This window comes from Emydura macquarii, unplaced genomic scaffold (assembly GCF_026122565.2).
Source record: "Emydura macquarii macquarii isolate MOO-44397 ecotype Brisbane River unplaced genomic scaffold, CSIRO-AGI_Emac_v2 contig_1477, whole genome shotgun sequence".
In the NCBI taxonomy this organism is placed as follows: domain Eukaryota; kingdom Metazoa; phylum Chordata; order Testudines; family Chelidae; genus Emydura; species Emydura macquarii.
In genome coordinates this window covers 24,604,125-24,618,682 of record NW_027131614.1, presented here as the reverse complement: position 1 = coordinate 24,618,682, position 14,558 = coordinate 24,604,125, and the positions used below count along the sequence as shown (strand labels likewise).

Here is a 14,558-nt window from a genome sequence, read left to right as displayed (position 1 = left end):
CTCGGAGCAACTGTTGCCGGAGCGTCCACGCTCTACCCCTGATGGCTATCCGGCAGGAGACTTTTCCACCCCTGCCGGTGGTCTCCACCGCCCTTCAGGGGGACTCAACGTGGGCTTGCCCCAGGACACCAACCCTCTCTCCCTCGGTGGAGGGGGGGCGGAGGTGGCATATGCAAGGGCATCAGGGCACTTGCCGCCTGAAAAGCCTCTGGTGTCGACGGCGTCGGCAGGGGCACTGCCCCACTCCCAGGAGTCAGGGGAGGCTGCCTGTTCAGAGATGCAGGCATCGGAGGGGACTCGACAGGCCGTGGCTGGTGTATCTCCGTACTCGACCCTGCCCTTACCAGCGGTGCAAGGGAATTTCCGCACTCTGTGCACTGCCGCTTCTTCTTCTTCGGCACTGGGGATGCCTCTCTATGCCAAATCGATGTCGGCGCCAGGGGTGCGCTCTGCACTGAGGAGACGCTCAGCACCGAGGTGGATTGGGGTGGCTCGGAGGCTGGGCAGAGCGCTGCCTCCATTAATATGGCTTTTAACCTAATGCCCCGGTCTTTTTGGGTCCTTGGTTTAAAAGCCTTACATATTTTGCATTTTTCTCTCCTGTGCTGTTCCTCCAAGCACTTAAGGCAGCATTCGTGGGGGTCGCTGAGTGGAAAAGCCTTCCCGCAGGAGGCACATGGCTTAAAGCCAGATGACCTGGGTATGGCCCAGCCACCCTAAGCCTCTCCGGGCTTCTAATCTATCTTCTAAACTAACACTACTTAACAGTACTTAACAACTGTTTAACTATACTAAGATAATAACAACAAAGGCAAACAAAAGGGAATGGTAATTGCTAAGAGCAAGAGTCGTTCCAGCAACCATCACAGGCGGAAAGAGGAAACTGAGGGGGCGTAGGGCCGGCGGTGCCTCATATACCGCGGCATGTGTGCGAGACTCCAGGGGGCACCAGAGCCGACCCTACGGGATCTGCTAAGGGGAAAAAAGTTCTGGGAACCGTGCACAGTGGCATGCACTCACCGATAGTGTAATAGACATGAGCAATCACTTGAAGAACCATATTTAGGCACCTAAGAAAAAAGGGGGTTGATTTTCAGAGGAGATGAGTACCCTCAACTCTCACTGAAGATATTGGGACTTGTTGGTGGCCATCATCCCTGATTATCAGGGCACATCAAAGCTATGCACCTAAATAAGACATCTACATTGGAAAACTCTGCTTTATCTATACAAGAAACATTTAAGTAATATCAGAGTTTCACAGTACACCATAACAGTTGAGGAATTTAGAGTTAAGAATAGCCCTTTCCTTTTTAACTTGCACCATCCCTCCCAGGAATTATGATACAAGTGGTGCACAAAATCACATAGTCCAATACCCACACATAATATGTGTAACTGGAGTAGATACCTCCAGCACTTCCCCTATTGGGAAAGTTTACATCACACTCAGCTTTACACACACAAATAATGTATTATAAAACTTGTGATACACAATCGCATGTACCATCTCTGTAACAGGAGCTATCTAGGTTCTTCCAATGGCACCCAAATACCATAATTTTCCAACAATATGATGCTTCTATAGTTAAAATACCTAGAATTAAAAAGACTTCTCAAAAACAGTTAACACATCGTATCAGTCCTTAAAGATTGTAACCACTAAATTATTAAGAAGCAAACAAACCTTTTCTCGTTTCTGTTCAGCAACACCTTTCCTTGCATAAATCAAACTGAGTTTCTCTTGGTCCTTTAAGAAACGCCTCCGCAATCTTAGAATTTCTGCCCGTTCATCTATACCTAATGCATAATGAGTAAGCATCAACAATTTACACTCTAGTTTTGGTGAATACACATCCACTCTTATAACTACCCTCTTTAAAGAGGGACTTAATTTAGGGTAATTTCAATCAATCAATTTTCATCATCACTTCCTCATCTACATTCTACACCTGACCGGTATGTAAAGATTTGTGAATGGATTGTACTGTCTAAGTGGAATATAGATTGTAAGATCCTCAGGCCAGGTATTGTATTTTATCAAAGTTCTGAAAAGCATTCATCATGTGTTCAGCTCTCTATAAACATCAGAGTTGGACAGGTCAAGAGATTTGGTAATAGATTATACAGATTTCCACCTCAAGCCTCACAGGTTCAAATCCCACCCAGGACAGTTAGGGACAAGTGTTATTCCAATGCCTGTTCAGTGAGGCCTTATATGAAATAATTCTGTGATTTCAGTCCAACTTAGTAAAGAGATGCCCATAAACAACTTACTCCATCACAACAGACACCCTTGTTAGCAATGATAACAGAAAGGCCATTGACTGACTGGCATGGGAGCTGGACTATCTCTTCTTACTTTGGGTATGTTCCTTTCAAGACAGGGCTGAAGTACCTTGACCCAGCAGTGGGAGGTAAGTTGCATTGTCCGTGTTGAAGGAGTCAGTCTCCAGAGCTATCTGCATCACACATTATTTTTAATTGAGTGTAAAGAAAACCCCTAAGCAATTCCAGAACAGTGCTAGCGTTTTTCAAATGTGGAGTGGATAAATTAAGGCTCATTTTCAGAGACTGCTTTATATGAACAATGGATAAGTCAGACCTGGTCTACACCAGAGAGTTTTGTCAACAAAACAGTGCTGATGTACACACTACAGTCACCTCCTCACCAACAAAACTGCCTTGTTTTCTCGACAAAATAAAACCAGCTTGACGAGAGGAGTAGGGCATTTATCCACAGAGCTAGGGTGAAGCAGTATCAGTGTAGACACTGCATCCCCTTATAGGGATGGAGGGGCTGTCATACTTGTCAATTTCACTACTCTGCTAGAGCAGTGAAATTGACAAAGTAAGCGGAGCCAGCTTGTTGGCAAGCCAGAACCAGGCAAGCCACTGGCTGTTGCAAGCCCGCTCCCAGCTGCGAGTCGGAGTCAGGCAAGCCACAGGCGGCTGGAGCCTGACTCCTGACTGCAAGCCGGACTGGACAAGGGTGCGGGTGGCTGCCCCCTGGTGCCAGCTGCGAGCCTGGGATGTGGGCAAACCCAGGATGCAGGCAGCTGCCCCCTGGTGCTGGCTGCGAGCCCGGGATGCGGGCAAGCTTAGGATGTAGGCAGCTGCCCGCCTCCCCCCCCCCATGCTGCAAGCCCAGGACTTGGGCAAGCTGTGGGTGGCTGCCACCCAGTGCCGGCTGTGAACTCAGGATGTGGGCAGCTGCAGCCCGGCTGCGAGCCAGGGCGTGGGAGGCTGCCACTCAGCTGTGAGCCCAGAAGCGGGCTGCTGCAGCCCGCTCTTGGCTCACAGCCAGGACCAGGCAGGACACTGGGGGCTGCAGCTGGCTGCCGGCTGCAACCGGGGAGCAGAGTGGGGTTGGGGAGGGAAGCCCGCAGGAAGCCAAGAGATGGGTCTCTCAGCTCCCCACACACTACCCCTTAGGTCAGTGGAAGTGCTCCTGGTGAGGACGCACTCCACTGACCCAGGGAGAGCAGTGTGGACATCAGCTACCGCTATATTAATTTTATACATATATGCATGCATGCATGTATGTATATCGGTGGCTGAAAGTCAACGTAAGTATGTCAACTTATTTTTCTAGTGTAGACAAGGTGTAAAATTGGAATCCATTTGAAAAATGTCTATGAGGCTACTCAGATTATTTGAAAAAGAAATAACTGTTTACTACTAGTTAGGTTTATTTACAGAGATAGTCAGAGAAATCTAAAGACAAAAGGAAATATAGATTCTCCTGACATTTACTTTCTGATCATCTAAGAAAGAACAAGAAACATGAGTAAGGAATGCTGATGTTAGACAATGGAGGTTTTGTTACCCACCCTATCATTTTAGCCTGTAACATCCCATTTTGCAGACACCCGAATAATCCCACTACTCACTTGACACCTATAATATGAACAGCCACATTCGATATATTTATGTTGGGAAAATGAATGAAAGACATATTAAGTGGGGTACAGTAGCCCACTCAAACTGAAGGACTCACATCTGACATGCTCCTTGCATCAGATATACCAGGAAGTAGAATTTCTTAGGTTGTCCCTTCATTAAACAACATCCCAAGGATGATGTCCTGCCACCCCTAAGTCACTTGCACATAGTCAGTTTTTCTTTAACAAAAAATAACATATTGCATTGGTATTGATACCTTTTGTTTTGCTGTCCACCTCATCTCCTGGCAAACCCAACCTTTTCTTCCCAAAATTGGGCCCCAATGGTTTTAAGGCTGACCTCTGTGATTTCTCAGTCCGCTTGTTAACAAACAGCATGGAAGAGGACAAGGATTCAGGGGATGAAGGAACTGTATACTCTGCCAGTGTGTCAATGCTGCTTCCCGTTAGCCAGTTAAAAGAGCTTCTCCCACCTGTCAAAAGCAGAAAAATGACATATCAGTATGTGACTTCATTTAAGTGAAAATATGCACAAAATTGGTCACTTTCCTTCCAAAAAGTTATAGTCCAATTGTTACCTAATGCAGGCTGCATTTTTGTATCTAAGTTGATTAAATAGAAAGTAAATGTTCAGCTGAGAGGCCAATCTTTTTAATTGGACATGACTCTTAAAAAATAGGATCAATCAAAGAAAAGTAAGTGTGCAGGACTCATCTTGGAATTGGAACAAATTAGCAACATACTTCAATTTACAGCTGGCCAGAGTGTTTAGGTTTTTTCATAAAACAGATAAGTAAATATAATATTGTGTGTATCTTTGTCTTAGCAAAAAGGCATACACAAAAGAAATAAGGAAAGTAGAATTGTTCCTTTGGGGAACAGGAGGGCTCCAGATCATGCTGATCTGTACTTACTGACATTTTGTGTAGGTGTAAATTCATACTGCTGTTGGGTAGCCCTCACTTGACCACCTAGTGACCCATGAGTTGAAAAGGATCCTTCTTGTGACCGATTCCTGTTGGCACTTTGGGAAGCTTGAGTCTCCACAAACATTGGCGTGAGAACAGTACTTCGGTAACGCCAGTTAGAATCAATCGTGAAGTCCTATGCATGCAAAAAGATCTTAAGAGCACAGTAAACTGAAACTTTTTCCACCGCTGAGATAAAATGGCTAATATGTAATATATCACTTTAAATTTAGTTTTGGTCTCAACCTACAGGAACATACGACAACTGTTCATATTTCGGTAACGTGGCATGATCCTGATTCAAATATGGAGTAATCATTTAGCATCAATTCTGCTATGATAACACTTGAACCCCCTTATCTTGATTTTTTAGTTATGCATGGTTATCTTTCCAAGCTATAGGTGCCTTTTTATGTATTTAATTTTATTATTTAAGGCACACAATGCATAGCCTACCACAAAGACCTCTGACAATTTGCACACATCATATAATTATCACTTCAGTTATAATTAAGTTCTTATGTCTCCTTCATGACTTCAGCTCTTTTTAACGCTTGCTAAGGTGATAGCTATATTAATAACTGGACACTGCTGCATAGTTCTATAGGATGATACAAATATTATAATTCACCTGAAATCTGCATTCTGAAAGTGGATGCTCGAACATTTTTCTGGAATAATCTGGGCTCTTGCTGGTCATTTCAAGCAGAAAATTCGTTGCTAAACTCAAATATTGTGTTTCTATCTTGGTAGAGTATAAGGAATTTAACAAAACCAACATACGATCAAGGGTATTTGTAGGTAACCTAGTTTCATCACTCCAAAAATTCCTAATAATTAATCTGTAAAGAGAGAGGAGAAACATATTTGGAAAGTTACAAATGGGACACTATAGACTTAAACAACACTTGACTCAAAGACTTCCTTTTTTTTTAAAACGAGTGAATAGTAAAAATACATAAAATGGATTAGTATTAGGAATATCTTACTCCACTAATTCCTCTACCCCAATAGTCCCACACTGGTTTATGTTAATCATCTCATTTCCCACCCTCCACACCCCCAATCTGTATTTCATCTAAATGGTATTAAAAACTTTAGTTAGGTCACAAGGATTTTTTTATACTTTATCAATTTAAATTTTACTTATGATCATGAAATCATTTTCATCCAAACAAGAGAGAGATTGTGGGCACAGACCTATAAACACACCTTTTTTCCTATCATGCTTCATTATAAAAGTTAACAACAAAACTTTCCTCCAACACTGGACCTAATTACATATGTCAATTTATAGATCAGAAGTTTAGGTACTGGCATAGGGACTATGTTATACTATTAACGTAAGTCTAATATAAACTAAAGAGACTTACTGATTTAGGGCTCCCACTGACTTAATAGGCTTTGGACCAAGCACTTAACGTTTTTTCAAATTCTCACTATTTCAGCTAAATGCAGTGCAACAGAATAGGATACACACACTTTTTAAAATGTTGACCTTTTGTTAATATTATACAGTAGACTCCATTAATCCAACCCTCCATTAACTGGCTCTCCGCATTCAATGAATAACCAGGACTCCAGAGCCAAAAACAGGAGCTCTCTCCAGTGGCAGCTAGATGGCGCCTCAGCATTGCATTTTCCCATTTTCCAGTTTATCTGGTGTTTTGATTATTTAATCTGGCCTTGGTCTCAATTAAACCAGATAAACCCAGTTCTACTGTACTTTAAAAAGTTTATACTATTGTATGTACTTGCTGAATTGGTCAGTGTTAGTGACATTGCATCAGAAGGTAGGACAAGAAACAGCCAAAGCCATGACAGCATGCTATGGTCTCAGGACAGTGTCGTGGAGACCCTGCCCAGTCTGGGGGTGCTAGAACCCAGATGGTGCCTCCCCGCCCTCCCACCATTTAGCTTTGGGAGAGAGCTGCAGAGAGAAACCAGCCAGAGGCTCTACCTGGTAGGTGCAGAAACAGGCAAAGCAGGGATTTCTGGACATTCCAGTCAAAACTGTTGCATGTATTCAGACTTCCTCTGCCCTGTATGGATTTGTTCCAACCACTCCCTGTCCCTGCAGCCTCACAACCTCTTCGCCTCAGCTTCACTCCACACCTGACTATCTTTTATTTTCTTTCGATTTAGAGTATCCCCTCCTAACTAAACCTAACCCCCCAAAAAATAATTGTGGACCTAACAGGACTTTTGCCACCATCACGTGGTTCACACTGCTTGTGTGTTCTATCCCTTCCCCCACTGTGTCTCTTGTCTATTTGGACTGTAAGCTCTTCAGGGCAGGGACTATCTCCTACTCTGTGTTTGTACAATGCTTAGCACAATGGGGCACCACTCTTGATTGGCTATTAATCATGTTTATTATTATAGTGCCTAATAGTTATAATATTGCTCTGTCCTCTTTATGAAATGTAAACAGAAATTTTGAAATAGGGAAAGCTGTCTCTTCCAATTAAAGAAAAAAATTAAGAAGGAAAAATAACCCTCTCCAGAAACAAATAAAGTTTTGATTGAGGTGTCACTACTATATTTACTGCTTAATGTATATTTATTGCCTAAAAACCCTTAAAGAAAAACAGAACAAAAACCAATATTTAAGATTTTATCATCTCAGCTGGCCCATCATAACACTCAGTGTGCTGACTCACTGTAGTCCAGAGTTCTTATCCATCAGTCCCTGCAGAAGCATTCCTTTTGTCAGTTTAAACACTTCATGAGACTCCTCATCTGCTTGGCTTTCTGGATCCCTGATGTAAAATGAAAAAGAAATAAAGAATGTCTTATTGACTTCTCTCTCAAACAACTTGCAATAAAAGAAACAAATGAGGGAAAATAAACCACACCCCTAAAAGGTCTCAACTTGGCCTGATGGCAGTGCACTTGGCTCATACATGGTATGACTTCACTGCTCAAAAATGTGTGTGGGGGAAGAGGTGGGGGGGGTTGTTTTGTTTTTTAAACAAAGAGATAACTAAAGCATTCTGGCCACCTCACTGCAAAACCCTAGTAGAGACAACGGTCTATAGCTTTTTCTGCAATGTTGCTAGGAGACACCAAACCCAAATGAGAGGTATAGTGTTGATTTTGCGTAGCTACATTGCAGTGAAGACACAACAACAAAGCTTATAGTAAGTGGTCAGGAGACATGTGATCCCAAGACTGGTGAAGAAGAGTTGTCAGCTAGACAAGTTATATTTCAGATTTTTGGTTTCTGAAACAAGAGGTAAAAAGAAAACTAAGCGATGCTAGTTGTCAGAAGCCTCTGCTGGTCAATTCAGGAAATAATACTATTGGAAATCTCAGAGGAGACATGCAACTTCTGGCCAGAAACAGCATTTTTTTTACCCAGTCCTGCAAGATGCCATGTATCCACAACTCTCATTACAGTGTCTTGCCAGAACAGATTGTTAGCAGCAAGAATGTTAGACTGTTGGGGGGTTTGGTTGGATTTTTTTTTTCAAACAGAAGGCAAACATTTGTGAAAATGTAACAGAACTTTAAAAAGGTCGAAAAATAACACAATAATTCAATAATATGGTGAAAGAAGAACACTCTTCTATAATAAATCAAAGTTTGCACTTATCCTCAAAGTGCTTTACAAACATTAAATAATCAGAGAATTGTAGGACTGGAAGGGACCTCAAGAAATCTTCTAATCCAGTCCCCTGCACTCAAGGCAGGATTAAGTATTATCTAGACCAGAGGTTGGCAACTTTTGGGAAGTGGCATGCCAAGTCTCCCCCTGCCTCTCTCCCATGTACTGTGGGCCCAGTGCCCTGGCCAGTGGCGTACCTTGAATGTCCAGCGCCTGGGGGCCACTATTTATATTTGTGACACTCCCCGCTGGTGGGGCAGGGTGTGTCTCTGCAGGCTCATTTCCCACTCTCCCACTTTACCCCATCCCCCACTGTGGGAGGGGGGTGCGGTGGCAGTGACTGAGGGGCGCGCCAGCCTCGGAGGGGATGCCAGCTGGGCCCCCCCCTCTGAAGAGCCACCCCCCGCTGACATCCCCAGCGACCGCACCAACCTGGCCCCTCCAGCGGGGAGTGGGAATGAGAGAGGCAGATGACCCTGGGCCATGCGACTGGCAGTGGGAGGGAGAAGGGAGGGCAGAGGCTGCCTGGCCCCTGTGTGGTCGGGATCCCCGCGGCTCCCTCGATGCGCCCAGCGGGGATGGAGTGGGGGCTGGGAGGCTGAAGGGCTGGGTCGGCGCAGCCACTGGGGATGTCAGCGGGAGTAGCTCCTCCGCCAAGGGCCCGGCCAGCGCCACCCCCACAGACAGCCCCAAGCAGAACTATTCCGTGGCCGCTCTTCCTCTCCCCTCCCAGCCCCGCCCTTTCCCATGTGACATGGGCCCAGCGCCACCAAAATTATACAACCCTGATGTGTGCCACTTAAAATCATCTCGTGTGCCAAACGTGGCCATAGGATGCCAACTCCTGACCTAAACCATTCCTGACAGGTGTTTGTCTACCCTGCTCTTAAAAATCTCCAATGATGGAGATTCCACAACTTCCCTAGGCAATTTATTCCAGTGCTTAACTATCTTGACAGTTAGGAAGTTTTTCCTAATGTCCAACTTAAACTGGCTTTGCTGCAATTTAAGCCCATTGTTTCTTGTCCTATCCTCAGAGGTTAAAGAGAACACTTTTTCTCCCTCCTCCTTGCAACAACCTTTTATGAACTTGAAAATTGTTATGTCCCTCCTCAGTCTTCTCTTCTCCAGACTAAACAAATCCAGTTTGGGGTTTCCCCCCCCCCGATCTTCCCTCATAGGTCATGTTTTCTAGACCTTTAGTCATTTTTATTGCTCTTCTCTACACTTTCTCCAGTTTGTCCATATCTTTCCTGAAATGTGGTGCCCAGAACTGGACACAATACTCCAGTTGAGGCCTAATCAGTGTGAAACAGAATGGAAGAATTACTTCTTGTGTCTTGCTTACAACAGTCCTGCTAATACATCCCTGAATGTTTGCTTGTTTTGCAACAGTGTTACACTGTTAACTCATATTTAGCTTGTGATCCACTGTGACCCTCAGATCCCTTTCCACAGTACTCCTTCCTAGGGAGTCATTTCCCATTTTGTATGTGTGCAACTGATTGTTCCTTCCTGAATGGAGTACTTTGCATTTTTCCATATTGAATTTCATCCTATTTACTTCAGACCAATTCTCCAGATCATTTTGAATTTCAATACTATCCTCCAAAGCACTTGCAACCCTTCTCAGCTTGGTATCAACTGCAAACTTTAAAAGTGTATTGTCTATACCATTATCTAAATCACTGATGAAGATATTGAATAGAACTGGACCCAGAACTGATCCCTGTGGGACCCTACTTGACATGCTCTCCAGCTTGACTGTGAACTAATAACTGCTCTCTGGGAATGGCTTTCCAACTAGTTATGCACCCACCTTATAGTAGTTCTATCTAGATTTTTCTAGTAAGTTTATGAGAAAGTCATGCGACAAAGTATCAAAAAGTCAAGATAAACCACATCTACCATTTCCTCCCTATCCAACAAGGCTTGTTACCTGGTCAAAGAAAACTATTAGGTTGATTTGACAGGATTTGTTTTTGACAAATCCATGCTGTCACTTATTACCCTATTATCTTCTAAGTGTTTGCAAACTGATTGCTTTTTTATTTGCTCCATTATCTTTCCTGCTACTGAAGCTAAGCTGACTGTCTGTAATTCCCCGGGTTGTCCTTATTCCCCTTTTTATAGATTGGCACTATATTTGCCTCTTCCAGTCCTCTGGAATCTCTCCAGTCTTCCATGACTTTTTGAAGATAATCGCTTATGGCTCAGATATCTCTTCAGTCAGCTCGAGTATTCTAGGATGTGTTTCATCAGGCCTTGGTGACTTGAAGACATCTAACTTGTCTAAGTAATTTTTAACTTGTTCTTTTCCTATATTAGCCCGAACTGACCTCCTTCTCTCTGGCATTCATTAAGAAAGATATCCAATTGCTACCAAACTTTTTGGTGAAAAAACAAGAAAGTCATTTAGCACCCCTGCCATTTCCACATTTTCTCTTATTGGTTTTCCTCCTTCATTGAGTAATGGGTCTACCTTGTCCTTGGTCTTCCTCTTGCTTCTAATATATTTGTAGAATGTTTTCTTGTTATCCTTTTTGTCTCTAGCTAGTTTAATCTTGTTTTGTGCCTTGGCATTTCTAATTTTGTTCTACATACTGGAGTTATTTGTTTATATTCACCCTTTGTAATTTGACCTAGTTTCCACTTTTTGTAGGGCTTTTTTTCAGATTCAGATAATTGAAGATCTCCTGGTTAAGCCAGGGTGGTCTCTTGCCATATTTCCTATCTTTCCTACCCACTGGGATAGTTTGCTTTTATGCCCTTAATAATGTCTTTTTGAAAACTGCCAATTTTCTTGAACTGTTTTTCCCCTCAAACTTCCCATGGGATCTTATCTACCAACTCACTGAGTTTCTAAAACCTGCCTTCTTGAAATCCATTATCTATATTGTGCTGTTTTCCCCCCTACCGTTCCTTAGAATCATGAACTCTTATTTCATGATCACTTTCACCCAAGCTGCCTTCCACTTTCAAATGCTCAACCAGTTCCTTCCTATTGTCAAAATCAAATCTAGAACAGCCTCTCCCCAGCAGCCTTCCCCACCTTCTAAAATAAATAATTGTCTCCAATACATTCCAAAAACTTGCTGGTTAATCTGTGCCTTGCTGTGTTATTTTTCCACCAGATGTTTGGGTAGTTGAAGTTTAAGTTGGAGGAGGGTATGAAGATGTGGACAGTATAGCTGAGAGAGGATCACTATTCAAAGGAAGCATCAGCAGAGAAGTCCTGCACCAGGGCATAATGGAGAGGCACCTCTTAAACTGATGCTGTAGTTGTGGCTTGTGTTCTTGTGGAATGAGGCCTTATCCCATGGCGGGGTTCTATAGTTGATAGAGCAGAAGGCAGCCAGAGATCCATTTGGAGATTCTCTGGGTGGAGATAGCAGGCTCCCTGATTCTTTCTACTATAGCAACAAATAGTATCAGGACTTCCTGATTATTTTTGTTCTTTGCCAAGGTCCACCAAACATTGAGGGAGTGGAGTCTTCATTCCTCTGCAGATACATGTGGTTTTGGAAAGAACAGAGGTGAGTCAATTGATTGGTCAAGATGAAATTCTGAAACTACTTTGGGGTTAATTTGGGGTGTAGATGCAAAGAAACCTTATCTTTATGGAATATAGTGTAAGAAGGATCTGCCATCATCGCTAGAGCCCTGCAAATCTGCACATATCTGCGGATCGTTTTTTACGGATGGTGGATCGAATACAGATCTCAAAAGTGGGGAAACAGCTGTCTGCAGCTCATAGGCTTTGAGGCTGCTTTTCTGCTTTTGAGATGAGGATGGGAGCTGGCTGCAGAGCAGCTGTTTCGCAGGGCTCCCCTGCAGGCTTATCATCAACTGGATAGGTGGGGCTCCCCTGCCTGCCACCAATCAGCCTTTGGGCCCCAGAGCTGCCAGTGCGGGTGACCTAAGCTGATCGTGGTCAGATATAAGTTGATTGGGGCAGATGCGGATCGAATGAAGATCCATATTTGTGTATCCGCACACGGCTTTAATCATCACTCCAAGCTCACCAACCCTTCTAGATGAGATGATGGCTATCAGGAAAGCAACCTTCATAGAAAGGAGACATGGAGCAAGAAGCAAAAGGTTCAAAGGGAGGGCCTTGAGAGTCTTGTAAGAACAAGGCTCAGGTCCCACCCTGGAGTAGGCTTCTGAATAGATGAGAAAGTTCTGATTAGGCCTTTCCAGAATCTGGTGGTCAGTGGTATGTAAAGACTAAGTAGCCCTGAGAAAGTGGCCAGTATGCAGATTGCTGCCAAGTGGACCTGCAAGGAGCTGATGGACATGCCTGATGCCTTCAGAGAAAGGACATAGTCCAAGATGAGAGAAATATCTGCAGTTTCTGGGCAAATGCTCTTTTGATGTGCCCAAGAAGAAAAGCACCTCCATTTAGCTAGGTAACATCTTCTAGTTGAGTCCTTCCTACTATTAGAAGGGATGTCTCATACGGCTGCAGAGCATGAACATTCTAAGGATAATAGCCTTTCGAATAACAATCCTAAGGTATAGCGCACGTGGTTCTGTGCTTGATCTTGCCATTCCACTGGGTCAGGAGTTCAGGAAAAATTGGGAGAATGATTGGTAGTCGGGAAGACACGCATAGGAGGTTGGGAAACCAAAACTGTCTGAGCCAGTAAAGAGCAATCAGAGTGACCCATGTGCTGTCCTGTTGGATTCTGTGTAGAACTCTTGGAAAGAACAGTAGCGGAGCAAAGACATAGCTTAACTGGTCCAAACAAGGAAGAAGTAGAGCGTCACCCTGGGATTTGAAACCTAAGAATCCTCTGGAGCAATACATGATGCATTTCCTATTAATTTGAGAGGCAAACAGATCTCTTGCTGAGGTTCCCCATAGAGCAAAAATATTATGCAGTACCAAGTTGTGGAGTTCCACTTGTGCTCAACTGCAAAAGGTCTGCTGAGGAAGTCTGCAAGCACATTTTGCTTCAACAGAAGGTAGGCTGCCAATAGGGTGATTTGACTGCTGACATACCAGTTCCACAGGCTGACCACTTTTGCACTCAAGGGGATGGATCTTGTTCCTCTGTGGTTGTTGACATTTATAAGACAGTTATAACACTGTCTGACATTATAAAGACATGGTCAATGTGGATGAACAGAAGAAAGGCCTTACATGCCTTCCAGACTGATTGCAACTCCAAGAGACTGATGTGCATCCTGGACTCTTGAGACATCCAGGTACCCTGTGCTGTGTGGTTGTTCACGTGGGCTCTCCAACCGATTAGGGTTACATCTCTAATAATAGTTCTGTCTGGTGAGGAAGGGAGAAAGGAGACACCCAAGCATACCTGATGAGGATTTGTCCACCAAGCAGGGAAGACAATATTTTGGTGGGAACTGTTACCATGAGTTCATGGGATGGCAGTTTGGAGAGTATACCAATCGCAGCCACGTTTGAAGGCAATGAAGGTGAAGTCTTGCAAACAGGATGATGTAGGTCCACGAGGCCATATGATCTAAGACAGACAAACATGTCTTGACTGGTACTCAAGCGTTTTCTGTGATCTACGATATTGTTCATGGTCTGGAACCTGTCCTTAGGTAAGTACACTCTTGCGATGATAGAATGCAAGGTGGCCCCAATGAAGTCCAGAGACTGTGCAAGGATGAGAACAGATTTTTCAGAATTTATGCTGACTCCCAGTGAGGAGAGGAGATGCAGCATTATAGAAGTTGACGCATAGGCTTTCTGGTGGGACATGGCTACAAGGATCCAGTCATTGAGGTAGATGAAGACAAAGAGACCACGACACCTGATGTGAGCTGCTACCACCAAAAAATACCTTGTTAAAGACTCTGGGGCAGTCACTAGGCCAAAAGGAAGTACTCTGTACTGAAAATGATCAGAGCCACCATGAATTTGAGGAAGCATCTGTGAATGGGATGAATGGCTACATGAAATAGGCATCCTTCATGTCAACAGCCATAAACCACATGCCTTTTCTAAAGATGGGATTATAGATGTCAACTTGACCATGTGAAAAACAAGGTTACTTACGAGTAACTGATGTTCTTCGAGAGGTGTTGCTCATGTCCATT

The 14,558-nt window shown here is 43.7% G+C and overlaps 1 protein-coding gene across 3 annotated transcripts in view; it reads right to left on the bottom strand.

The window, feature by feature from the left end:
• The window catches only part of PRKDC (protein kinase, DNA-activated, catalytic subunit), a 173,304-nt gene that overhangs the window by 58,740 nt on the left and 100,006 nt on the right, over positions 1–14,558 (bottom strand). For all 3 annotated transcript variants that reach the window (XM_067553799.1, XM_067553800.1, XM_067553801.1), the window contains 5 exons: positions 7,537–7,635; positions 5,505–5,715; positions 4,820–5,009; positions 4,163–4,378; positions 1,688–1,800 (listed from right to left, as the gene is read on the bottom strand). In XM_067553799.1, the coding sequence (XP_067409900.1) occupies positions 1,688–1,800; positions 4,163–4,378; positions 4,820–5,009; positions 5,505–5,715; positions 7,537–7,635 (829 nt within the window). The remainder of the gene's footprint in view (positions 1–1,687; positions 1,801–4,162; positions 4,379–4,819; positions 5,010–5,504; positions 5,716–7,536; positions 7,636–14,558) is intronic.